Genomic DNA, 26,582 nt, shown 5'->3' on the forward strand with positions numbered 1-26,582 from the left:
ATTACATAAAGTGTTCTGTAGCCACTGGCCTGCAGCTCCGATATGCCCCCACTTAAAGTCCTGACATGTTTCTGAACATGTAAACACTGACGTATTCGTCCATATTGTTGAACTACGAGCCTCAGTGCAGAGTACATTAGAATGAATAGGTTATAAAGCGGAGAAGCCAGAAGCCACCATTTGTTTACAGTGGCAAGTATGATGAATGAGCAGCGTGCAGACAGTGAATATAAAACAAACCAGTGTTATACATGGGAATAAGTAGAATACTAAGTGGGTGCATGAATTAATTTTGAATCTTTGGACACTTCTTCCCCACTTTCAAATACTGTAAATGGGACTGCATTATTCACTGTCCAAATAAGTTATGATGTTACCCACAGAAAAGAAGAAAAAAGACATTGTGTGTTGATTTAGATTGAAACACCACAAACACGTGATTACATAACATTCCTCTGTTTTTTTCACACAGACAGTGAGATGGTCCCTCTGGACTGCCTGCGTCCTCGTTCTTTTGCAGCCGCCCACCAGGCCTCTATTCAGCGAAACGGCGATGACCCTCGCCTGACCATCAGCCTGTGTGACCTGAGCCTGCAGCAGCAAGAGATGCATCTGGAGGAAGATGATGAGGAAGAGGAGCGGCTACAACCCTTAAGCTCCACCTCCTGCCATGTGCCCCAAAACTCTCAAAACTCACAGCAGTGTTCGCTGCTGCCCAGCCATTTGGACACTGATCTGCACTTCCACTCGGTGCACGGCATCCATGTTACTGCGCTGGACAAGCACACGGTTGCACGGCTGGATCATCGCGGTGACGAGAGGACCCTGGTGTTCACCAGTCGGCCGATGCGATGCTCAGAGACAGTGTTTGTGAAGGTGAAGGCAGGTGTCACACGGCCTGGTTCTCTTTCTTATGGTGTGACGTCCTGCGACCCAGCCGCCCTGAGGCCCAGCGACCTCCCATCCAACCCAGAGTCCCTGGTTGACCGCAAGGAATTCTGGGCCGTGTGTCGGCTGGCGGTGCCACTCCACAGTGGTGATATCTTGGGCTTTGTGGTGAACTCAGATGGGGAGGTCTTGATGAGCCATAATGGGATCAGTGCTGGGATGCAGCTGTGTGTCGATAACTCCAGGCCACTCTGGATGTTCTACGGTCTGCACGGCACCATCACACAACTCAGGATTTTAGGTATGTTCACGTGAATGCTTTTTTACATACAGCATGTTAAGATTATCTGTCAACTCCCTACAAACAGCTTTATAACCTTAAATAAGTTTGAAAATATTTAAAAAAAGGAGAAAGGAAAAAGGACTTTTCTCCGATTTTCTGACTCCGTTATTATTCCCTCAGAAAACAACTCAGAAATTTCTAACTTTCAATCATTTCCAGTCCCATTCTCTTATTCTTATTACCATTCAGATCATTGTGTGACCTTCCTTATGTTCTTGGACATGGTAGTAAAGGAAACCTACAACCAAGCCTAAGACAAAGATTTTAACCTAAGAATTTCTTGCAGTGAGGTGACAGGGACATCTAACCACTAACTCTTCTGTTTGGCAAATTAGATTTAAAACAAACAGTTTCTTATTAACGTTAGTTTCAGCAATAGCTCAAATATTTAATTAAACCATTGTTCCAGGAATTGAACCATGTTCCACAGATCTTTACAGGACGTCATTAGTAACTTTCCATTAACAACTTAATTCAGTCTGTGATCCTTCAATGACCTATGGTGGATGACTTCCCACTCAGCTGAGTCATGAAATAGTTTCCCCCTCCTTTGCTGTCTGGGCTGCTCTCTTGACTTTTTATCAACCCATATATCTCTTGGGAATTTACATTCTACCCCCACAGTTCAGTTTGCACATGAATGATAACTTTGTACCCTCAGTTGAGCAGAATTTCGGCTCAGTTTGATTCCAGCAGGTGATACATTAACTGAAAATATCCTGATATTGATCAAGTGTGATGTTGAGAATCTTGCTCTGTGGATTTGGGACCAGATGCACAATTAAGGTTGAAACACAAACATGCTGAAGACATGCTGTTGACAACGTGTGGGGAAACAGTTTTACTGGTTTGTCTTGCTGTGAAAATCTTGAGATCGTTTTATTGTTTAACTATTCAGGACACGTGATATGTGCCTGCAGTCTTTATAGTATGCTCTGGCCATTTTCACGTAGTTTGGAGAATTTCAAAATACACGGTTTAGGGTAGAAAACTGAGTCTGATATCACCGGTGGAGAGCATTTGACATTCTGCACACATCTTCAGCGAAGAGGTAAATGAGCTTCACTACATTTTGCGCAAATCCAATTTACACTTAAAATATTTATTATGACTCGCTGAGGTTTAAGAGTCCTGCACTTAAAGGATTTCAAATTGTCAATTTTTCTTAAGATTGAGCTGAAGTGTTGCTTGGACATAGCATATTATGATGTGAGTGTGAAATACTGCAGAGTGCAGCAAGCACAAATGTGAGTGCTTTCGATTTGTTTACAGTCGCCACAGCTAAAAACCCTCTTCTTTTCTGGAAAAACATCTCCCTCCAACATTGCATTCTGATTAAGCTGATGATTATTCTGTCAAAGATTATAGCAGGTTATAGTCCTTTTCACAGGAAATTCATAATTAGAGGTGGAGTTTTCTGAGAAACTTCAGATGGTAAAAATTCATTGGAATTTGTTTATTTCTCTAATTCTCTCCTATGATTCATTTCTGGATTACAGTTCCTCCTCTCCTCTCCTCTCTTTCATGTAGTCAGTCAGACCAGGGCTGCGGAGGTTATTTCTGTCTTGCGTGGGCTCCCAGCAGCCAGCATTATGTATCAGGAGGGGGCCCATGATAGCTCCTTATGATGCCCTCCATATGCATTATTAAAATGTAATTGCATGGAGGTTTGAGATGCTGGGTTTTCCACCCACAGCCCGTTCCCTTAACAGTGGTCTTCCAATCGTCTCTGTATGTCCTCTTTTCCTCATGCCCCCCTCCCCCCATCAATTCTTTGGGGTTTGAGCGTTCTTCGACTCATTACCCACTCCAGCTGTGGGGAGTGCAGTTGTGACGTCTCTGCTCACCCACTCGCTGCAGCCACACGCCATGAGTTACCATGGAAACATCTAGCCACTGAGGCAAGTGACAGTTTGTCATGGTGGGGTGTTGTCAAGCCTGTGAAGTGGAACAGATGGAAGTCTGCTACTCTCACGTGGTCATTTTGTCCGTGTTATATTAGAAAGTATGATTTTATCATTTCATCTATGATACTGAGAATCAATAATGGTTCACAGTATAGCCTCATTACAGGCGTCCTGCTCCTGGTTTACATATGTTTCTGCATGTGCTGAGCTGTTATCTTAAAGCTGCTATAATCAATCTTTTTATATTAAAAATTGATCAAATGTGTGTATGTGAAAGGGGTGACTCTTAGAGACAAACCTACAGAGAATTATCAGCAGGCTCAGCAGCTCTACGAAGCGTTCTAGCATCTTTCAGCTGTTTTTATTTTATGGTCTGCAACTTAAAGTTTTGGTTCAGTGTCATCATTGTCACAGTGTTGTTTTCAGCTGCATCAGGCAGCTGTGTTCAGTGAAATAGATAAATCACACTGTCCCTAATAATGGTGGTATAATAAAAAAAAATGAAACCTCTATATTGTAACCCTTCTTAAAATCTTTCCTTTAAAATACATTGTACTTTCTGACAAGTAATTGTTGTATTTACATCACTGCTACAAAGAGCAGTGTGCTTTATTTTTGGCTGATGTCTATTTATAGTGGGTTTTTAGGACGTTGTTGTTGTTTTCAGCCCTTAGAAATGCAAGCAGTCTGAGAGGCAAGACCAAGGGCAGCACTGCACCACATGCTGCTGCAACTTGAGCTCATTTCTTTGACCACATGATAATAACTGAAGACCACAGATGATTATATTAACATTTTTATTAACTCAGATCTTCTCTCACGTGGACAGTAAGACAATGTTCAGAGAGACTTCAGTAAGTCTTTTATCGGTTTAGTACCCGAACAAATAAAAGTAAGGAGGACTAAAATAGGATTTCGAAAAGTGAGGAGGACATGTGCCCCACACCCCCAGGGAAATTAAACTTGTACCCTGCAGAATGTTTAAGCTAGTAGCTAAAGAGCCAGGAGGTGGTGGAGACCAAAAACAGAGTTAAAAGGAGGGTGAATATGAAATTGACTGTATATTTGCCAGGTGGCTGTGTTTGATCTGTAAATAAACAGTTGTTTGCGTCCAACTTCACCATATCAACCTAGAAGGTGATATTATGTCTTTGTTGTGTTTACAGCTGGTTTCTATTAACCACAAGTGGCCAAAAAAAATCAGCTGATGCAGGTGTAAAAACCTGATTCTTTCACACACTAACAGAAAACTAAAAAGCCTGATGGGGTGCGGCAGAATTCTCTAGGTTTGATAAGCAAGTGTTGAAAGTCACCATACACATTCTATACCACAAATAAGTCTCCTGTGCTGCCTGCATAACTAAAGATATTCATATACTCATTCCTGGTGGCCCAGGCAGCAGTAAATTCATAATCCATGGGAAGATGAAAGGTACCCTTGATGAAAGGATACATGAATAGACATGAAGGTTACCCATTCTGCCTTATTAGAGCTGACCGAGACATTTGCTAACAGCCGGGCTGCCACATGGGTCACGTTAAGTAGGTAATGGAGGGGTGTATAAATGCTACTGTATGCATACTGTAGCATATATACAGAATAAATAGATGACTCTGAAAAAAAGTGTGTCTCAGCAAAGTGGTACAGTTACAAATCCCAGCACTAAACTGAAATGCAAACAAAGATTTTTGTATAAGTCCTGTGCTCAACTGTTGATTATCTAGCAGCAAACTGGTTGCTGCATGACTAAAAATCTACTATGGTTTGTTTATGTAGGCTGAAACTGAGACTGCAGTGGTTGAAGTGGTCCAGGGAGAAGGTATCAGAGTACTGAGTGATGGATCAGAGCACGTAGCTAGAGTTATGCAACTAACTGTATACATGTTTGTTCTAACAACAGACCACATAAATGTGTGTTTTTGTTTTTTTTTAACTTACATATTTCATTTTATCTGTGATTTCTCAACATCTGTGGTTCTTTTTTTTACCACTCCACAGTCATTTTAGGGAAGTTTGGATAAAACAATTGTGGGACAGGATGAGAACTACTATTAGATAATTTGACACATAGAAGGATGTGGTGCCAAGTGGCAAAATGGCCAGCCTGACAGTGTTGAAATATTTCTGCCATGGTCAGTTGAAGGACAATGTGTAAACAACAATGCAGTGTGCCTGCCAGGCAAACTAGATCAGAATTTGTCCGTGGAATCAGGGTCAGTATTCTCATCTGTTCGGAGACATGAGCCACCAATATGTGAACTGATGCCAGAGCCGGTGGTGCAGCTCAGGATGGATCATACAGGACAGACAACAGATAGTCTGTGGTAGAGTTTTGAACCCTACCCAGAGGGATCATGGGCTCATGAAGGAGGAGGGAGGAAAGGGTGGGGGGTGCCTGGTGTCTCTGACGAGACTACACCAACTCATAGGCTCTTGACTCACTCACACACACCCACACACAGACACTGTGGACTCACAAGTCATCTGCTTGGTGATAGAACAGATTTAATGTGTGTGTGTTTGTTGGAGAGAGAGTGACTGAGATACTGAGAGAGATGCAACAAGACATGCACTCTCCTCCATTTACTATTTACCAGCTTTGACTAACTTCTCAGAGATGCACAGTGTGACTGATGGAATTATTTGACTCCTTTTACTTTCATATATTATCTAAATCTGTGAATCTTTGGTTTGACCCAGATGTCTCTTCTGTACCATTAGGTTCATCTCTGCACCCAGACCTCCGAGGCCCGTCGGTCCCCGGCTCCCCTTCCTGTACACCCAACACTCCCACAATGCTTTGCAGTGGCAACTCAGAGCCCAACCTCAACACACCCTTGAACATCAACCTCAATTCAAGCCTCAACTCCAACTACCACACAGTCTTTTCTTCCTCCACAGGTTTGTCCATGTGGTCTAATTGATTCCTTTCTCTTTTCTTTCTTAATTCTCAAACTTTCCTTGTAGTGGGAGATAAGCCAAATTTTTATTTTGAGAAAAACCAGTTCAAGTATTTACATATGCATGTATGTGCATGTATTCCCTGTCCAGATTGTTGTGATTTTTTTCGTCTGTGTTTATCACTTTTTTTGTTTATGAAATGGAATAAGATGTAGACATGCAGGAGAGCAAAACAACAGCCAGCAGCACATAAGCACTGGCTAAACAGAACCAAGACATCGATTCATGATAGGCAAGTTAGAAGCAAACATGAAACAAATATTTACCACGGTGATGTGAAGCAGTGATACCCGACATCACTGCACTCCCAAGCTGCAGACAGCATGACAGGAAAACTCCTGGCAGATAATGGCAGTAGAAGGAGCGGGGGTTGCGGCGCAGACACAATTATTTCACCATAAAGTTGTCCTGACGCTTCATGAGTAGAGAAAAACAGTAGGCAGGGTATTGACAGCTTAAATAAAAGGTGCGTTGGACATATGTTGCAGCGAACAGAGCCTGTCAGACTGAGTTGTCTGCCTGAACTACCCTTAGGGTTTCTTCTATTTCTTGGCAATTTTTCATTTTGTTTTCTCTCTCACACTCATTCACACATCCCTAAAGTCCCTATTTTTTCTCATCTCCTCAGGTACAACCCCGAGCTCTCCATTCTCCAGCCACCCAGACTCCCCTACCTTCCCATCCTGCTCGGGCTCATGGAGTGACGAATGCACCATTTGCTACGAGAACGTGGTGGATACAGTCCTCTATGCCTGTGGGCACATGTGTCTCTGCTACACCTGTGGCCTCAAACTCAAGAAGATGGCCAATGCATGCTGCCCCATCTGTAGGAGGACAATCAAAGATATCATCAAGACGTACAGGAGCACGTAGGCTCGTGTTCAACAACGTGTCACATCATCAGGCTCAGCTCAAGGTTGTCAAAGCCATGTAAGACTTTGTAAAGACGGACACGGCACAAGTGAAAGCCCCGCTTGTTTGTGTGTGCAGTCTGGCTCAGGTACTCTTACAGCAGGACTTCAAACTCCATTATTATAACATTTTATCCATGTTATGTCTAATGCACACCATTTGAAAGCTCACACTTTCTCTTTCCTGTGAAGACCAATCAGTGAGATTCATCAGAGACCATCAAGAAATACAGTGTTGATCATCAGAAACAGCAGATTGGACCTTGACCTACTATATTGTCCAGTGACTCTGTAATTTGTGCATCTGTTGAGGAGGAAGAGTAATCTGAAGAGGCATCTGTCCGACTTCCTGCAGAGTGACCCTTCATTCTGCTTGCTATATATACCACTAAGGAACGAGTAGAAAGACAGAGAGAGAAAACTTTGCAGAATTTCTAAAATAAGCCATTTTTGAACGAGTAGAAAATGCTCCTCATGCAATAAAACACAATGAAATGCCTAAACCTAAAGGGTAAAGAAATCCTTAACTCAGTTGTATAATAAATGAAGTGTTTTGTTGGATATTTCATGACCTGCTGTGCTTCTGTGAACTTCAGGCGAGGCGAGATTGTGCGAAGGGTAAAAAAGTGTTGTCGCCATAGAAGGTCACGCTTGCGGTGAAATGAGGATGTAAATCAGTGAAGAGGGAAGCGAGGGAGGAGAGAGGGAACGTTGTAAGTTTGAGGTGCAGACGGTGGAGGAAGGGGCAAATTCGCAGTGTGTCTGCACATCGTGTCAGTGCAAAGATAGTGTTTGCTCACTCAGGCAAACCACATACATACAGAGTTTGTATAAAAGCCTGTAAAATGTGGGACTTGCATGGGTTGCATGTCCTGCTCCTTGGCAGCCATCCCCGCCACCTCTTGCTGCTCAGTAAGCCTGCTGGATGATGCAGTTGGACAAGTCATCTAAATAAACACTGGTGGGCAGTGACATATTTTTTAAATGTTGGAAGGGCACATAAGGATGCAAGAAACCCATTAAACACTAAGTTACAAATGGTTTTGCTTACTTCAGGTTACACACTCCTCTTTCATTATGTACATTAAAGTAAAACATGAATATTTGCATTCACTGATGATGTATTTCAGTGCGCTGTGTCTTCAAGTGGAGAAAAATTCACACGTGTGCAGTTAGTGACAGGGATGTAGCTTGTTATTGTGGGATGTTGTGAGAATTTCATTTGCATATCAGTTTCTGAGTGCTGCTCTCCATCGGTAAAAGCAAACTCCAAGGACATTTTCACTTGACTAATCTCATGCATTATGTACTGCTTTGAGTTGTTAAGAAATACAAGCTATTTTCAGGTGTTATTTTGGCCTTGCTGAAACATTACTCAGTAATCTGTAAAGTGGTAAGTGCTGATTTTTTTTTTTTTTTTTTTTTTTTTTCAACGTGTTGAAGCTCATCTCGCCGCTGTGGAGGGAAAACTAGCAGTTATGTTGTAAAAGGTTTGCGTCACAGTTAAGTTTTCTTGTGTGCCTTTAAAAAGAGAAGTCTGGACACACTTTGGTCTGTTAGGCTCCTCTCTCTAAAAAAAAAAAAAAACAGGAGGAATACTTGGGTTCATATTCATCTTAAAGTTACTATTACATGGTTGTGATGTCTCTGACATGAGCAGGTGTAACCACACAACCTACCTATACAAAGCTGTCATGTTTGACTTTGAAGCAAACATTTCAGTGCGGCTAATATCAGTGTGTGAATTTATTCACTGCCCAAGATGAAATGTTGAAATATCGCATTGTCCCCTCCGTCACTGCATTGCATAATACTGGAATTTTGTTGTGCTTTAGAGACGCCCAGCCTTTACATTTCTACCTTTTTTTGTTTCTCTTCCTGACCAAATATTACCTAGCAGAAATGAAATATTGTGAAACATTTTTGATAGAAAAATGGTATTGATGAGTGTAATATTAACTGTACATTATGAGGTTTATTTATTTTGTCAGTGCTACTATAAAGAATTATCACTGTTTATTTTATATGTATGGCTATAGTGTCCAAAATGTAATAATATTTCATTGTTGCATAGTCAGTTTATTCTCCTGAAAGATTCAGTGGTTGTGACAGCTGATTTTCATTTGAAGGAGCAGTGTTGATGTTTTGGGAAATACACTTATTCACTTTGTGGCAAAGAGTTCGACGAGAAGATCAATACCGCTCCTCAGTGGTGGAATGTAACAAAGTACATTTACTCAAATACAGTACTTAAGTACAGTTTTGGGTGGTTGTGCTTTACTTGAGTATTTCCAAATTATAGTACCTGATGTTATACTTATACCAAACTACATTTCAGAAGGAAACATTGCTTTTTACTACAGTTAGCTGAACACTGTAGTTACAAGTTACTTTGCAAATTAAGATTTTATATACAAAACATATTATTAGCTCATAAAATATGATATATTGTTATAGAAGTAAAGTAGCTAACACACCAGTGCACCAGGAATAGTTAATCTAATAATAACACTGATGGGACACTTTAGTACATTAAAGTACATTTAGTTAATAATACTTATGTACTTTAAGTAAATTTGTGGATGCAGTGGTTTCATTTGTGATGGAGTATTTTAACACTGCATATAATATAAATATATTTTTATAATAACAGTATATCAAATGATAATGTGACAATGTGAAAGGTGTTGCTTATAATGATGAAGGAGTTATCACAGAGTTATCGCCTGAATCTGCCGCTCACTTTAGCTTCACAGATTCATATCATCTTAGTTGTTTTTTTTTTTAATCATTTTTAGTTTTACATTTTACGTTTACGGATTTGGCAGATTCTTTTATCCAAAGCTACAAATAAAGAACAATAATAAAGCTACAGTGCAGTGGGAAACCTTTGTGTAAGTATTAGGTACAACATCTATTTAATAAGTGCTGGGAGATTTTATAAGGAAGTGCTAGTTAGACATGTTCAGGTTTTTAGGAAAGAAGGTGCTCTCGGAAGAGATGAGTTTTCAAAAGATTCAATTTTTAGCTTGTTGTTTAGCTATCCAACCTGCAGCTTCACTGTTTTGGTTCACTCTCACTGCTCTCATCGTGTCATCACAGCAGGCAGCTGCTGTCAGTGAAAATGCTCAGAAAACCCATGGCACACTACCTGCTCAGCACTAAACAGCAGAAACACACAGGAAGCAACAAGCTGAACAGCTAATGGAAAGGGAATATTACATTTGGAAACTCAACTTCAAATGGATAAAGTTGCTGCATTATTGTTTGCTTACTGGTGGATTTTGTTAACTTTGAACAGATTGTAGCTGTATCCCTTGTTTCCATGTCTTCATGGCTAACAACCTGCTAGTTAGAGTCATTCTTTCATATGTGAGAGTGGTATCAATTTATTAACCTAACTCTTGAATAAGCATATTTCCCAAAATGTCAAACATCTACTTTAATGTCATGTACTAAAATATGGTATTAGGAGGGAATGAAATGTGTAAAATTGCTGTTGGTTTCCTATTAGCTGGTAAAATAATGTTTTTCCATCTTGTGCATATTTAAATTCTATCTTGACTTTGTGTTTTAGTGAAGCAGGCGTGCATAGTTCTCCATGTGGTCATAATTCTGACAGCCTGTTTTTTTGAATGTGACCAAATATTTGAAGTCTAAACAAAACAAAACCAGCAAGTAGGTGAAGGTGGGCATTGTGCACTTTGGATAAGAAAATCAGCTCAAAACTTTGGTTTCCTGGACTTGGGATTTCTATTTGACGTAAAAAAATAAATAAATAAATAAAGGAGAAAAAAAAAGTTAAAGTGGTTTCTGAATTTGCTAATTATGTTCAGTTTGTTAAATAAAGTTTAAGTCTGAATCATTGGTTTTAAGCCTGTTATTATGTCTTACTTATTACACACAAAAAAAAAACATTTTAGCCCATGCAGCTTGTTTAGGTATGCAACAGAGCCTAACTGCTTAGATTCAGGCATTTGACTCAGATTGCAACAATAAGTTAGAACTGTCCATCTCCATTTCACAGCTACAGTCTTTATTATGTTTTATGAACAGCAGGAAACTGGCACAGAAGATGGGAAATGAGAGAGCGTTAGTGCCACTACCTTTTCCCAAAACGTACATTATACAAATGTTTGATGATGGATTAATCTCTTACGCAAAAAAAAAAAATTCAAAGTGGACAACAGTTAGAGAACAAAAAGGCAGCCATCTCTCAGATGCCTAACACCCAACACAATCACTCTCCACAGTAGTATACTTGACTAACATCCTGCCGTATACTATATGAATAACAAAGGCAAGGGCTTTTAGTAAACAGCCATAACTCAGAGAGAAACTGTTTAGAGTTGTGGTATGCAGACCTGGCCACAGTGAACATCATCTGTTATTTACTACCCTCATGCCTGGCTCTAATGCAGCACTGTTTTATGCTGCACTCCAATAGGCACCAATACAGCCTATGACGTCCGGACATGAAACAGGCAGCGGTGGCTGCCGTTCATGGCCAAGTGTTCTCAGAGGTGAGAGGGAAATACACAGGCAGTGTCTGTGAAAGTGACATGAATACAGTATATCTCACTGGTGTCTGTGTACACACAGACTTTCCACTCAGACCTCTCAGTGAACCTCACTACTGGCCTCCTGAAGGCTTAAGGGCTTGGTAGACTTGTTTGAGCTGTGTTGCAGTATCTCTATCTAGACAGCTGTTTGGTCAAAAAAACACATCATCTATTAAAGTATCAAATTTGTATTCCAAAAAAGCTCAACACTATTGATTCTGAATTTTAACTGGACATCAGACAGTCTGGGTTTGTGTTTCTTCCTCTGTTGTAGTTACGGCTTTAAGCTATTGGTGTTCAGTGTGATGTAAAATCCTTTCCTCAGTCAGATTTGCAGCGTCGAGGGACAAGCTGTGAGGAGACGTGCAATTATATTTGAAAGTGCAACCTTGTCGATAATCTAGAATATCAATTGAGTAATTTCACCCCTGCATTATCTAATTACAGTATTGATGAAGACAGAGGTGAAGGTGACTGCGATGCTGTGTCCAATCTGCATTGAGATGTTGAGTGCTGCTGCCCTCCAGTGGTCAGAAACAGTAACAACACCTTGTGCATGGTCAGAAAACCCCCCAGCAACAAACCCATCAGCAATGTGATGTTGACCTTACAAAATGTTAAAAGAAAATGTTAAAAAAAAAAAAAAAAAAAAAAAAGAAAAACAAAATGCACAGAAACTTTCAGAAAAGGTTAGACCCTACTATTTTTTATACTTTGTATTAGTCTTTCCTAACTTTTTTCCTTCTCTCTAACAACATAAATCAATTTGGCAAAATACTCAAGGTCTACTTCCTAATGTATTTTTTTTTTTCTTCAGAGCTTTAAATCACATCTGACAGTCTTTAATCATTTTTGCTCAGCTGTAAAACTACTATTTCTAAAGTCAAGGATGAACTTACACTCAATGTAGATTACATTCTCTGTTTTAATGTTCGCATATAACAACTTCTGACTGACACACACAACACCCATATTCGAACTTATGACTCCCGTGGTGTCTTTATCTCACCTGGACATCTGCACTTTTTCATCTTCTTACATCAATGATTACTTATTTGTAAAAGCACAAATAAAGAAACAGCCTATTCTATGAATAAGTACAACAAGCAAGGAAATACACACACAATTAAACACAGCCAGCAGCCAAACATGTTACAGTATAAAGATGATCAATAGGCCCCCATAACTTCGTTTCAAGCCAGTGAGTGCAGTATGAGTGTAGAGATCCCAATAGAGGAAACTGACAGGGGATGGACATATTTCAGATTAAACTCCTATGAACTGTAGATCTTATTACATTTCAGGCACCAAATCCAATATACCAGCAATATGCAGTGTCTGACACTGGAAAACTGCATCAGTGTTTTGATTTGGTGTTTCTCTGATTATAGTTGATGGGGACAACATAATAGGACAACTCCACATTGGTAACTTTAACTTTTGCTTTGTCAGTTGATGCTAAATTAAAAAGCCAAATGTGCAGGTTCTCCCAAAGCAGAAGCTGCCAGAGTTGAACTGCACCTCAACCTGGCTCAGTGCTATGGATAAGAAATGAAAGGGATGTCAGGCAACCAAGTGTGATCTAATTTATTTGCATAACAGCATCCAGCTGGCCAAACACTTCAGTTGTATTTAATATACACAGATACGGTTTATACTAGATATAAACACATCAATATTGAGATGTTTTACTTATTACAAAGCAGAAAGCTTTTAATGCAAGACAACAGAGATGGGAGTAAGTCACACATGTGGAAGTCACAAGCAAGTCTCAAGATTGGATTCAGTAACTCAGTCGTCACTGAAACAAGATGTTGCACTAGATCAGCGTCTCTAAACAAATGCTTCTTCGGACACAAACCCCCGCTCTATTCACGTTCTCAGTCTCAGTCTGCAAAGTGTTAAGAAGCCCAATGAGCGCAGGCACTAAACATAACAAGAAGCACAACTGGATAGTTACCCTGTGTACATGTGAACAAAAAAAAACAATCCAGCCTCAACCATTAGCCCTAGCTAGCTCTGCCATGATGGCAGTAAGCCAGCAAGCCATAGCAACATTTGCCAAACCAATTCACAATATGGGTAACGGCAAGTAAGCTAATGTTATCATGTCTTCTGTAGCCAGTCAGTAATGAAAACAGTCATGTAACATTATGTAGTCATCTACCTAATCCTAATCCTAACCCTAACCCTAAACCCCAAATCCTAGCTACAAAATGACAAATTAGAACAAGGCTACAAATGACCCAGTCTGAATGCGGACAAAGGGCTAGGGTCATAAGGGTAAGGGTTGGTTTGGGTTTACATTCTACAGAGCTACAAATTGACCAGTTACAATAGGGGCTTCAAATCGGCCAATCACAACCCAGCTACAAAATAACCAATCAGAATAAGGCTAGAAATCAACCAGTCAGAATCCAGACAAGGGGCTAGGGTGAGGATTATAAGGGTTAGGGTTGGCCAGTAGTATAACATAATTGTTTAAATATGTTTCTTGTGTGTTTTCTTATGGGTCTACACAGTATGAATGAATGGATGACAGCACCTCCTCACACAATCACTGCATTTATAGAATTCATCATTCATCATCAATGACACAGCGGCCACATGTTATCACACATAGATGATGTAGCTGTGCATTTGTCCAACATCTGAGAGGTAACAATTACATTGCTATAGATTTAAATCCCTGACCCCGCTCCATAAACAGAAATCTGTACCTGTAGAAGTTCTCCCACCGGGTCTCTCGCTTAGCAAAGTCAGTAACAACATTGCTCAAATTCCTCCTCTGCCATTCTATATTGAGAGTGTAGCCAATCCAGCAAATGTTGACCTCCGGCTGCAAGTCAACAATGCTAACATTTGATGAACTTGAAGCATGCTGAGTAAAACCTTTTTATCATCATTCAGAACTAAACTCTTCCTGTTCTCTTCTATACTTACTCTCTTGAGCGCCACTTGTTTGTTTGGGCTTGTTAAACAATATGCTGCAAACTGAATCATCCATTTGAAGAACTCATTTCTTGCTAAAAGTTTGAGAAAAAAAAACAGACATCCATTCAAATTATCAGAAATGACAGGGAGCAAGGTCATTGGTCAGATTAGGATTCCCCTTTAGGCCCTACTTTGTAACGTTTGAGAAGAAATTAACCAAATTAAATAATTGGTAGTGAGAAACAGGCCTAACATGTATTATTAATAAAACATGCCATTTTGGAAAATTTCAATAAGAACAATAAAAATATAAAATGACTCAAAATCCAAGTGTGATGGGCCCCTAACAGCTACTGGGCCCCAGTGTAGCACACTGCTTGTAACAATGGTGCTTGTGCTTTTATAACAAGATTTAATGCTCATATACAAATGATATAAAGTGAACAGCCACCCTAATGAGTTTATGGTCTCAATTGCTAGTTTAAAGTCCTCTTCAGTACAACATGATGGTTATTTTTTTGTCATAGGCCTTTAAGCTGAAAAACACGTTACATCATTGGAAGAACGTCTGGCAGGTGGCTTACACCTGAAGTCTATTGCACTGGCCAACTATATGTGGTCAGTCCCAGTGTAAATGCGGGGACAGCCAACAGGTTTAACAGGGAGGGCTTACAGTGCATGTACACGCACATGCACTAACATGCCTGCACCTACGGACCAGATACCAAAACAAAGAACAAAGAAGCTCAGTTTGCAGCCCATACAGAGGGGCTGTGACTTTCCTTGATGTGTAAGATTGTTTGGCCTGGGCAGTGGTATGTGCCATTCTAGTTATTACAACAAATCTCTATGTCATGTCTAGCATCTCTAGCCATGAATACTAAGTCTTGTATCAGTGTTAGTCAAGCAAGTCTCAAGTCTTCTAATTTGTGGGTATCTAAGTCTGAGCCAAGTCATATGACTCAAGTATCCCACCTCTGCAATACAATTAAGAGGCTGACTTACCAGTGGTTATGGCCTTTGATAGCTTCTCATTATAATGTTTATTATACCCCACTTTAATTTGCAGTTAATTCAGCAGATCCTTACTCCCTTCTCTCATAACTTCCATTAACAGTAGTGGCAACTGCCATACAACATGCCACATGTGGAGCATTGAAAATACTCTTACAACACTGATGAAATTAGGCTAATTTTGTTTTGGTGTAGCTGAAATAATAGATAAGATAATATAAGATGTACCTTTATTGATCCCCTATATAGAAAAAATTCATGTGTGCCAATGTGAAAATACAACTGATTATTTAATCTTTGGTTTTCATATTTCTGTATTTTGTAATGTAGGGTTACTATTTTAAAATTTAAAATGTTTATAATGGCTTTCCTGTCTGTTATTTTGATGACAGACTGTAGAGTAGAGTAGACAGAAAATGAGGATGGCAACAAATGTGCATGAACATACTATATGTATGCTTTTAAGGTGATGTTGTTGAATTTGATATTTATTCTGTGTGATGCATATCATTGTGTGCACAATGACTAACTACATCACAGAAATTGTAGAAAAATGTATGTAAGCAGATTTACAAAAGCTCAAGTGAATGTTGTTGTTATGTAGACTCACAAATGGGTTGAATAAAGCCAAGCATGTAGACTTTAAAATGATATGAAACATAAAACATTAATTTAAATATACTAAAAGTGAACTTTTAGAATTACACTATGATGGTGGTGGTACATGGTAAGCTGAACTAAAGTAAACTAAACTAACACAACTGAACTGAATAGAAAATGACACCCATAGGCTTGCGCAGCTACATCAGACGAGGTTGGGAACCACTATACCAGAGGAGCAAACCTGATATGTGGGCAAACACTAACTATGACTAATGCAAAAGAAAGTACTAAAAATTGTTCAAAAGTGCATTTATTTAATTAATTCTTTTGGCACTTCAGTTATCATCACTGGTCACACAGTTAACATAAAACAAAAGTGAGCATCCCAGGACTACTGCAGCTGAAGAGTTATGTCAAATTTACTGCCCAGCAGAAATTCAAAGTGTTATGATTAATGGAGCAGTTCTTAGAAATGTTTAAGCCATTATGATTTTTTTAAATCAGTAAAAAAAATAATAAAAATAATAATAATGTGATATTTAAGTAATGAATAAATATAATTTTCACTGACATGAGGGAAGTTTAATTTTGGATAATTAGCCTCTTAAGTTAATACAAAAAACATATTAAGGCTATAAGTTTCAGGTGAGATCATCAGGGATTGTTTTCTGATTTAAGGGTAAAAAATACTGTTATTATCAGAGATGCTCACAAATTGTTTCATTAGGACAATATTATACAATTAGATGGATAAAATATTTCACATAAAAGGTGACATACAGTATAAAGAGATATTACAAAAAACATGCAAACACAGAGCACCAAAATGAGACTAACACAAAGCAGCTTTGGCAACAACTGAGATTTTCTGTAAAGAAAGGAGGAGAAAAAGGTTTAATTTCAACAGCTCAAGGCATCGTCAGTATAATGAATCATTTCAAACATGCAGTAAGCTTTAAATGCTTAAAAAGGTTTTAAAAAATACATTATAAACTTACAGAAAAGGGTTCAAGGAGTGGACACAAAATGACATATTATTTCAAGTTAAAGGTAACCACTGAAGAATAGCACTAAATCATTCTTCTGCTTTCTGGTGTTCTCTTTGTCTGTGTCACTATGTCCTAATATATTGCCTCTGATGCAACGTCTCAGGCACTGTATCATGTAGACTCATTTTACCAGATGTCTAATTTCATTTCAAAGTCACAATTTGATCTGGCCGCGCTCATTTTGGCAAAGGTACCGGGTAAGATTTTCAAACATCCTTACAGAACGTCTTTGGGTTAGCCTTTTTCACAAAATAAATGCATCCGTTTGAGTAGTCTTTACACGCATGTTAAGAGTTCTGCCAGCTCCACACATGAGTGCTAGTGCTTTTTCTCGAGGTAATTTGAGGGAACCCATCCTTTCCTTGGTCTGCCATTGTCCAGAACCTTGCAGTACCACCACCCATTGGGGTTTCTTTCCAGGACCTCAAGACTCGTCCCCTCAGGAAATCCCATGGTCTCCTCATCACCATGATAATCTGCTATGGAGACATACACCTCTCTGAGGTTGTTATGAATGATGTGGGGTTTCGGCCTCACTGTTGATACAGGGAGGGCATTCTTCTGTGAGCTGAGGCCAAGGGATTCAGAGCTACCGGTGCCAGATCTGTCTTTATTAGGTAGTGCTATGTTGTTTGACACCAAACTGCGTGGCACAGTGCCGAAGGACGCATTGCGTCGCACTGTGGGGCTGGCACGAGGGTGGTCTGTGGAGTTGAGGGACTCATTTCTCCTGAGAGAGCCAGCAGGTCTGGGGCTATCCCTGATTGGGGCTGATATGAAGACAGATTGAGGTCTGACAACCTGCTGCTGTTTGGTGTTATTCTGTTTCCGTGAACCGAACAAGCCGGTAGGTTTGGAGAGACCACCTGGAGGCTTGGAGGGGATGGGTGGGGTGACCTTCTTTAGATTTTGGTTGATATTGTTCAATGCCTGCACCCGTTGTTCATTCTTCTCCAGGCTGTTGGACTTGCTGAGGCTTCCAGGTTTAGTCGGGGTGCCATCAGATTCTGACCCTGCAATGTCATCTTGTGGCCTGATGGGCTCCAGGTAGTAAGTTGGAGCCCAACCCTCTGAATCTCCCCAGCGGACATACCACCAGCCACTCTCCTGTTTCTCCAGCACTTCTACCTCCACTCCAGCAGGGAAACTGAGCTCAGACTCTTGGACTTTCTCATAGGGATCTGTGGTGCGATACAGGCTGCAGCCTTCCAGGTCAGAGTCTCCCCTGCTGCCTTTAGAATAGATGGAGGAGAGATCGGATGTGCTCTGAGATGAGAAGGAGTCCTCAGAGGAGATGACTGAAGCTGTCTCAGAATCCTCACCTTTAGTTTTTGTGCCGTTCTTCAACTGCCCTGTTGGCCGCAGCTGTCTTCTCAAGGTGCTGATGTCCATCTTTTCAGCACTGGAGGCCTTGGCTAGTTGTGGTTTAGGCCTCACCACTGGCTTTAGTTTAGAGGAAGACTTGGTGGGAGAGGATACTTTGCTTTCCTCTTGGTCTTTTTTAGGTCTGGACAGATCTGGGGTGGACTCAGTGGAGGCAGATTTAGGACTGGATGCCTCCTCAGCTTTAGTTGAAAATGGGCTCCCATTCAAGTCGATCTTTAGTTTGTTCCCTGCAGATCTCCATCCACCTGAAATTGGGTTTGCAGTCTTGCCAATTTCTGACAAGACACTTGTCTTGGAGGAATTTGAGTCCCTGCTGCACTGCCTCTCTGGGGTCTCTTTGAAGGGCCGGAAGCCGTCATTCTCATAGATACACTCTTCCTCTCCCTCCCCCTCTGCCTCGTGGCCATCTTCAAATGACTCACCAATTTTGAAAGAGGCACTGTGGAGTGATGAAGCCGGAGAGGGCTTGGAAGATAGATGAGATCCCTTCTCGGAGGAAGTGTCCTCATTCTTTGTGTCCACCAAGGAACCTTCTCCTCTCAGAAACTCAAACTCAGACTCAAGGTCCAAATCGCCAATGGCAGGAACATCATATTCTGGCTCCTCATAGACTGGCCTACCAGGAGAGACAGGAGACTCTGGAGCTTCAGACCCAGGGCTGCTAGGAGGTGCAGTCTCCACTGAGTCTTGTTTTTTGACAGGTGGAGCTGGAGGTGGAACTTTAGGGCGGCACAGAGTGCTTGTTCTGCGATTCAGATTAGGCTTTTTACGTTTATCAATGTAGGAGCAGGGTGCCCAGCCCTCCTTCTCTCCTATCTGGACATACCACCAACCACCTGAGTTCTTCTCAATGACCTAAAATACAAGTTTAAGAAAGGGTTCAGTCTATATATAAAGACATTTCAGACATGTTTATGATTGATTCAGACTTTCTCTTGGCTAAGTTATTACTTAGCTATGATGAATAAATTGATACATCAAGAGATATATGATTGCTACCCAAGTTTAAGATTGTCTTACCACTGAGGTTTACTTTAAAAAAGAGCACTTACATCTGCTTTCTGTCCTCCACTGAAACTGATACCATCAGATATACAGGACTGGAAATCTGCAATGGTGTAATACTCTGCTTCAACTGTGGGGGGCTCTGGTGGGGAGGGCAACTGAAATCCCTGGGAAGAAATGAAATTGACTATGTTAGACTTATTGTTTGTGGTAGAAAGTAAATAAGTACATTTGGTCAAGAACTGTACTGTACTTAAGACTAGTTCAAGGCAACAAAAAACAACCAAACAAAAAAACACATGATTATCCTACAAAAATCCTACAAAATACCGTTAAGTGGAAACCTTTCTGACTTGTGACTCCCTACAAAAAAGGCAGTGTATGAGTGTCACATGTTTGATGACTAAGAGTTGTTAGCAGTTCCACCAAAGAGACATTTCCCCTCTACACTCCTCAGATGGTTCAAGGCAATGTGAGGTAAAGTTATTTATTATTTCTCTTAAAAGCAAAGATTAGAGAAGAGGCCAAAAGAGCAAATATAACATTTTCTAGCATTTTCTTCTTTTCTACCCCACTAATCATCCTCCCCCTGCAACAGCTAAAGCATGGATCAGTATTCACAATTATTAGAATTTTTACTTAACGGTCTAAATACTTTTTCCTCCACTTCTTAATATTTGCTGCTATTTGTCTGTGTGAAGGAACAGCCACAGAAGTCCTGTGCAGGTCTATTAATCAGAGATAATATCAGTAAAGACAGTATGCTTTTGATTTATTTGTATTATACATTTGTCAGTTTGTTCTTCAAGAACAAAAATAAGGCCTGCACCCTGCCATTTAAAATTGCTCACAAGGGGTATACATTTATCAGCACCCATTTGTAGAGGCTTTTCAAGAATAGAAACATAAATAAATTACTGGTTGGCAAGAAACATGGATAAAATATCAAACGCTCTTACCAAGGTTGCATCTCTTCGAGGAGGAGGTTTTTGCCTGAGAACTGGGGAGCCTGCGAAACAATCACAGACAAATAAAGACAAAAAAAAAAGAACACGATTGGTTACATTTAAGAATTTCAAGTTATGTCAGACACTGAATCATTCACAGTGACACAACTAACCAATTTCCACCCGATGAGGGGCAATGCGGGCTATCGCTGGTGAAGCAGGCTCTGCTTTGCTTCCATCCTGTGGGGAATTAACAGGGCTAGAGTCAGCACAGGGGATTGGCAAGCTGATCTCCTTCCTGGCCACCTGGGGGCTCTCTGGGACACCTTCAGTCTGCACGTCCTTCTCACTCAAGGCTTTCTTGTTAAGCAGGTTACTAATCTCCATGATGTTTCCAATTATCTCCACTGGGCCTGTAACAGTCTTCTTGCGAGGAGAGAAGTCATCCTTCATTTTCTTTAGGTAAGAGGCCGGGGCCCAGCCCTCTTTATCCTGGTACCTGTGAAGTAAGAGAGTTGTAAGAGAAAACTGATCAAAAATACCATCATTTTGTAATGAAAGAAATAACAAATGTCTGAAGCAAGTGAGGCTTGCCTGATAAACCACCAGCCTTCAAGGTTCTTCTGAATCACCTCCACAGTAACGCCTTTCTCAAAAGCAATTTCATCCTTGCCTTGGCTGGAATATGGCTGCACTGTTATGTACTTCTCTTCTGCCAAAGCCAGAGAAGAGAATGACAACAAAGCTAAGAATGTGAGGGCTGTAAAATCTCTGAAAAGAAGATAATCATTGGAAAGAAGAGAAAAAGAGGAAGAAGTGTATATTCTATGATTTTTCTTTGTAGACACATCACTTGTATGATTTATGACTTAGATTTATATGATCATACTGCAGTAGTAACAGATGAAGGTTAACAGAGCAGAGGTGTATTCTTTCTTTAATACAGACAGGAACTGTTCTGCTTTCTGGCAGTTCATTCAGCTGCCAGATGCGCATGTGGATTTGCTCTGTGGGTGTGTGTGCGTGTGTTAAATGTTCTTTGGCACATGAGATTAATCTCTAATGTTTTTTATGAGACGGAGAGAACTTTATAATGCAGTGAATAACAACAGGACATAATCAGTTCCTCTATTAATAAAAAAAACATCATGGAAGTATGTATTTCTCTGAAGTTACACGCATAGCATGTAGTATTTCACATTAGATAGTTTTTTAGAAATATATGATTTATATGACTTGAAGTGTTAGCATCATTATCATGGGCAACATTGTGACAGGATTGTATTATGAGTTACAGTACAATACCCAACACAAATAAGGAGAACTGGGGCACCCTGGTGGCCTAGGATATGTTCACAGTTTTAAAAATAATATTCACGCCCATTCATACATTGAATCGAAAGCACTGTTGGTATTTAATTGTACCTCCTGTTAATGCTGGCCACAATAATATCCCCTCTTAAAGAAATTTCGTTGTCAGTGAGGGAGGTCAAAACTCATTTCCCATGTTCTATTTCTGTGCAAAAATGTATTCCAAACTTTAGCCAAAGCTTCTGAAAGGTTCCAGCAGTCTGAGTTGGACAAATCAAACAGACATCTTACATTACAGTATTTTTCATACAGAATTCCCTCTTTTTGTTACTGTCCCTCCATCCAAGCTGAACGAGCAAACGCTGTCTGTGGAAACACAAAGAGGAAATTTGGAACATGAGTGACTGTAACTTGATTTGACTGCCTCAGACTGCTTTAACCTCATTGCATTTTGTATGAAACTAACACTGCGAATTTTGTCACCCAGCACTTAGACTGAAAACACTTCAAGAAAGGATCTGTGTGCAGTCAGTATGGATAGGACACTTACAACAATCAATTATGCTTTCAATGTGCATATCAGCAGATGGGTGTTGTTTTGACAGACTTGAAAATATTACAGCTTGGGACAAACCTGAAGACCAGCTGAAGGACCACATCTAAAGTTGTTGTTAGTTTTTGCCATTCAGGAAGAGGCATAAACCTTATGACTGGGTAAATACACTATACTACATCCTGAACAACTAGTGAGTGGGAGGTAATCTGGAGGTAAACCAATCTGTGAATCCTGCAAGAGCCCCAATTGTGGCATGTTTTTTTTACTAAAACAAACACTGATTGGAATAGTTAGCAGCTTGCAATATTTACATGCAGTGCAAATTGCACTTTAAAGGCCAAAAAAGGGAGGAAAAAAGCTCAGAGTTTTGGTGAGATCTCCAATGGAGAGATGTGGGCAACACGGCCCATACAGCCTACAGAGGGAACATGAGGGGAGTGAAAACATCAATTTCTGATAAAGCTATACATTTACAGGTATGTCTCCCTTAAGAAACACACATGGTGTCTTTGGTTGCCAATGTCAGTCGCAAATGTCATACATATTTAATCTTCATTAGAACAACTGAAGATTAAAATCTTTACATATGACACATATGACTTTATCTGCCAGCTGTCTACACCAACTGACCCACACTACAAACCCAGTCCTGCATTGTCTGATCCATCATCACACCCAGATCATATTCATAATGGGCTCAACAGTCTGACTGTATGTCCCTGCCTTAAGGCACTGACCATGAAAAGCAACATTCCATCTCCCTCTCCCCTCATTTCCTGCCATCTCTCTACAATCAGCTGTCCAATTAAGGTGCAAAATGCACTTAAAAAACTATGTACTCCTCAAAATGTGATTATATGAAGTGCACCACAATATTAACCATTCTAACATCAATTAATTACTTGCATTTACAAAGGGTATTGACCAGGGCGAACTGCAGCACATGGGGCAAGTTAGTGTCCTAACAGTGTCCTTGGCTTTGTGACAGCAAGCATCTCCTAACTCAGCACATAATAGAGAGCAGAGGCTCCATGCTGATTTATGCATTCCCATGAGGCCAAGGGCAAGAGCAAAGACCTCATTTCCTGTCATTATGGCAATTCCTGTCTAAACACACACGGCAGAAGTCGAAGAGGTGTGTTCAAAAAGGAGAGGAGCACATAAAGGAGCGCTGTACTCTCCACTGTCCTTCAAGCTGGTACACAGGATTCAACATTCTGGTGAGACATTATTCCATTTTCCTTTTCTCCACCCATTTCCAAGGTTGTGTAGGAGCTGAATGGGTGTGGGATAGTAATTCCCTTTATTTGCAAAAACTAAAGTAGGATCCTGGTTAGGGGATATTTCTGTACGCTTTATTTTCCTTTTGCCTCGTTCTTCCGGCCTCTTTGTGTTGGGGCTGGTTTAACGTTTTCCTCTCACCAACCTCCTTCAAACAATATCCAGCAGTGCAATGAAGGGAAACTCTGAATCAGATGTTATGTTAACCACAACATGCATCGCCTGCATCAGTGTTATAAATTATTCTTGTGGAGTCAGCAAAATATCTGTCTCTTTTTTTCTTTTTCTTTTTTTTTAACACAAAGCAGGATTTCAGTCCTGGGGTGGAAACAACTCTCTCTCTACTCCAGAGAGCAGCATCCACTGCCAAGTGCAAAATTTGGGCTGAACTCAATAGCCTATCCTCACTCCTCTGTCAGCAATCCAAATGCATCTCCTGTGAAAAAAAAAAAAAAACTTTGGCCTTGGTCAGAAAAACATGTGTAAGTGTGTGAGAGTGAATGTGATTTTCTTGCTAACCATGTGAGAGATTAATAAGGCTCTTTGTTTATCTGTCAATATTGGTTGCTATCTGCACCACAGCAGGATAAATGTCTGTTTCTTCAACACTTTGGTGGAACACACACTCATTACAAAACTACATACATGCCTCGTTTGCTCATAAAAAAGCAAAATATGGCTCTAAAATGCAGCATAAGGCATTCCAGAGCCTATTATGCAACTACTTTCAGATGAGTGGGTAGTGTGATTCTGAGAAGATTGCTTTTGGCACACAGTGTTTAATTATAATGAAAATGCTTACATGGAGCAATTTTGTAACATAATTTGAGCTTAGCATCAATAATTGGTGTATATAAAGTCGCTGATTTCACCTTTGCTTTCCAAGCTCATTTCATATTAACGTCAGTTAGTGGTTAGTCGTGGCAGATTGTGGCTCATGATAAATGCATTTGCTGGAAGACAACACAGGATGCAAGACTGAGCAAATATGTGCATGTGGAGAGGGACGAGCCCAGCCACATGACCATGTGATAAGAAGCAATAAATAAGACGGAGTGAGAGGAACAATAACAAAGGGAGGGAGGGAGAAGGAGGGAGGGAGGGAGGTGATGCAGCATCTGTCTCAGTTCACCTCGGCTCTGCTGCCTGCTGATGACACCCCCCAACGTCCATCTCCGGTCCAGCCTCTTCAGATGAGCCTTATGTCGCTTAGTAACTGACAGACACACATGGTGACCAGACAAGGACAAACAAACAAACATTGGAGACATGAAGAGCAAGCGCAAATGTTACACAAACACACGGCACACAAATGACATGGGTCCAACCAAAAAGAGCCCCATTATTAGCTACATGGAGGACATAAAAACAAGACCACAAAGCAAAACATGATGGACGGTTAGAGTGGATGGATGGAGGTTACAGAGGAAGTGTTAAACCAAGACATCTTCTCTGTGGCTTGTAATTAGGATGTTGTTAGCATGGTTTTCCCATCCTGTCGTGTTAGAGCATCTGGGACACACATTGCTGCTGCAGGAATGCCATCCAATTAATAGAACAGCTGACGGTGCCGCTGGAAGGAGTAGAGCACAGGTCTGTAACTGGCAGCTCATATCAGCTGCAACGTTTCATTTAGCTGACAGATATGCGAGTGGTATTAATCTTCTCTTTTAACAAATCCTTTAAGTAATGTGTTTATTTTTGTATAAAATATAACCAAAAGAAGGAAGAGGAGGCTCTGTGTTCACTTCCATCAATGGGCAGAGTTGCATGTCAACATGTCTATTTTTTGGCTTCTTGAGAGAAAACTGTCATGAATTTCGTATTCCAGTTTTGGAGAACTATGTGCTTCAATGTGGTGGCACAGACTGCTGAAGACCACCAGACTGACAAAGAGATTCTTTATGAGTTTCATGCCATTCCCATGACTGACTAGTCACATAAACACTAATTACACTGACAGATTGTCCTCCCGAAACCCCCTGGCAGCAAACTCCAGCTATCTTTGACTGAGTAGATAGGAGTGTTGGGTGTGGACGCCTGCATTTAGGTCTCTCTGTGTGTGTGTGTGTGTGTGTGTGTGTGTGTGTGTGTGTGTGTGTGTGTGTGTGTGTGTGTGTGTGTGTGTGTGTGTGTGTGTATTTGTATTCGTGTGTGATACAGTACAGTGTGTTGAAGACTTCTGATAAATATGTTTTCTGTAAATCTAAACTAAGAGAAAGGGGCATTTTAACATATTGCATATATTGCGAACCCCCCCCCCCCCCCCCCCCCCCCGAATCTTTGAGTCATAAGATATACAACACCAAGGGGATCCTGCGTTCCATTGTTATAAAGCACACCAATTGTACAGCAAAAGATGTGCTGGCCAGAGTGCTGGAAAATCTTGATGTTTGTTTGGAAGTGTAATACGCATCTTAATTATTTCCGTGCCTCCAGTTTGTTGGGTTTTCTCTAACACAGTGCTGCATAAATCTTAACAAATATGCTGCAGTGGCTGCACTACCTGTCAAAACTATCAAAATCTGAGTGTGTGACACTAATTGAGCCCTAGTGCCTTGAGATTAAAATGTTTCCTTATACTGAAGAGTGAGACAGCTTGAGCTGCTCTTGGATGGCTTGATAACCGCATCTGACACGGCTGTCAAGATGATCGCATGGTTGGACTCAATCTTCAGTTGCACTTGTCGGTATTACAACCTGACAAATCAAACTCTACATAGGTGTGTTTCCAATCAGGGTTTTGGAGCCCTCTCTGACTCCTGTAAGCACATGAAACTTAACATCTACACTTGTCTACTGTACTGTAACTTTTCAGCAATCCACAATGATAAGCAGACATTGCATGAAATAGCATAATTCATATCAGAGCTCGCTTTAATTAACAATAACCATAATATAAAGAGCACAACTGATGAAATAT

At 40.5% G+C, this 26,582-nt stretch overlaps 2 protein-coding genes across 3 annotated transcripts in view; one reads left to right on the forward strand and one right to left on the reverse strand.

Moving 5' to 3' along the window:
• Window positions 1-10,873, forward strand: part of LOC139622792 (E3 ubiquitin-protein ligase NEURL1-like) — a 32,253-nt gene extending 21,380 nt beyond the window's left edge. The window contains exons 4-6 of the mRNA XM_071480392.1: window positions 473-1,189; window positions 5,861-6,040; window positions 6,729-10,873. Of these exons, the coding sequence (XP_071336493.1) occupies window positions 473-1,189; window positions 5,861-6,040; window positions 6,729-6,973 (1,142 nt within the window). The 3' untranslated portion in view covers window positions 6,974-10,873. The remainder of the gene's footprint in view (window positions 1-472; window positions 1,190-5,860; window positions 6,041-6,728) is intronic.
• Window positions 10,874-16,418: 5,545 nt separating this feature from the next.
• LOC139622790 (SH3 and PX domain-containing protein 2A-like) overlaps window positions 16,419-26,582 on the reverse strand; it is a 51,695-nt gene continuing 41,531 nt past the window's right edge. Inside the window, exons 9-14 of one of the 2 annotated variants that reach the window (XM_071480390.1) lie at window positions 24,792-24,875; window positions 21,106-21,223; window positions 20,685-21,010; window positions 20,524-20,573; window positions 19,612-19,731; window positions 16,419-19,414 (exon numbers count right to left, since the gene is read on the reverse strand). In XM_071480390.1, the coding sequence (XP_071336491.1) occupies window positions 17,492-19,414; window positions 19,612-19,731; window positions 20,524-20,573; window positions 20,685-21,010; window positions 21,106-21,223; window positions 24,792-24,875 (2,621 nt within the window). In that variant the 3' untranslated portion in view covers window positions 16,419-17,491. The remainder of the gene's footprint in view (window positions 19,415-19,611; window positions 19,732-20,523; window positions 20,574-20,684; window positions 21,011-21,105; window positions 21,224-24,791; window positions 24,876-26,582) is intronic. The other variant, XM_071480391.1, reaches the window with a different exon arrangement.

The sequence above is a fragment of the Trachinotus anak genome, unplaced genomic scaffold (assembly GCF_046630095.1).
Source record: "Trachinotus anak isolate AG129_WGS33_773 ecotype Australia unplaced genomic scaffold, CSIRO_AGI_Tana_v1 ptg000007l, whole genome shotgun sequence".
In the NCBI taxonomy this organism is placed as follows: Eukaryota; Metazoa; Chordata; class Actinopteri; order Carangiformes; family Carangidae; genus Trachinotus; species Trachinotus anak.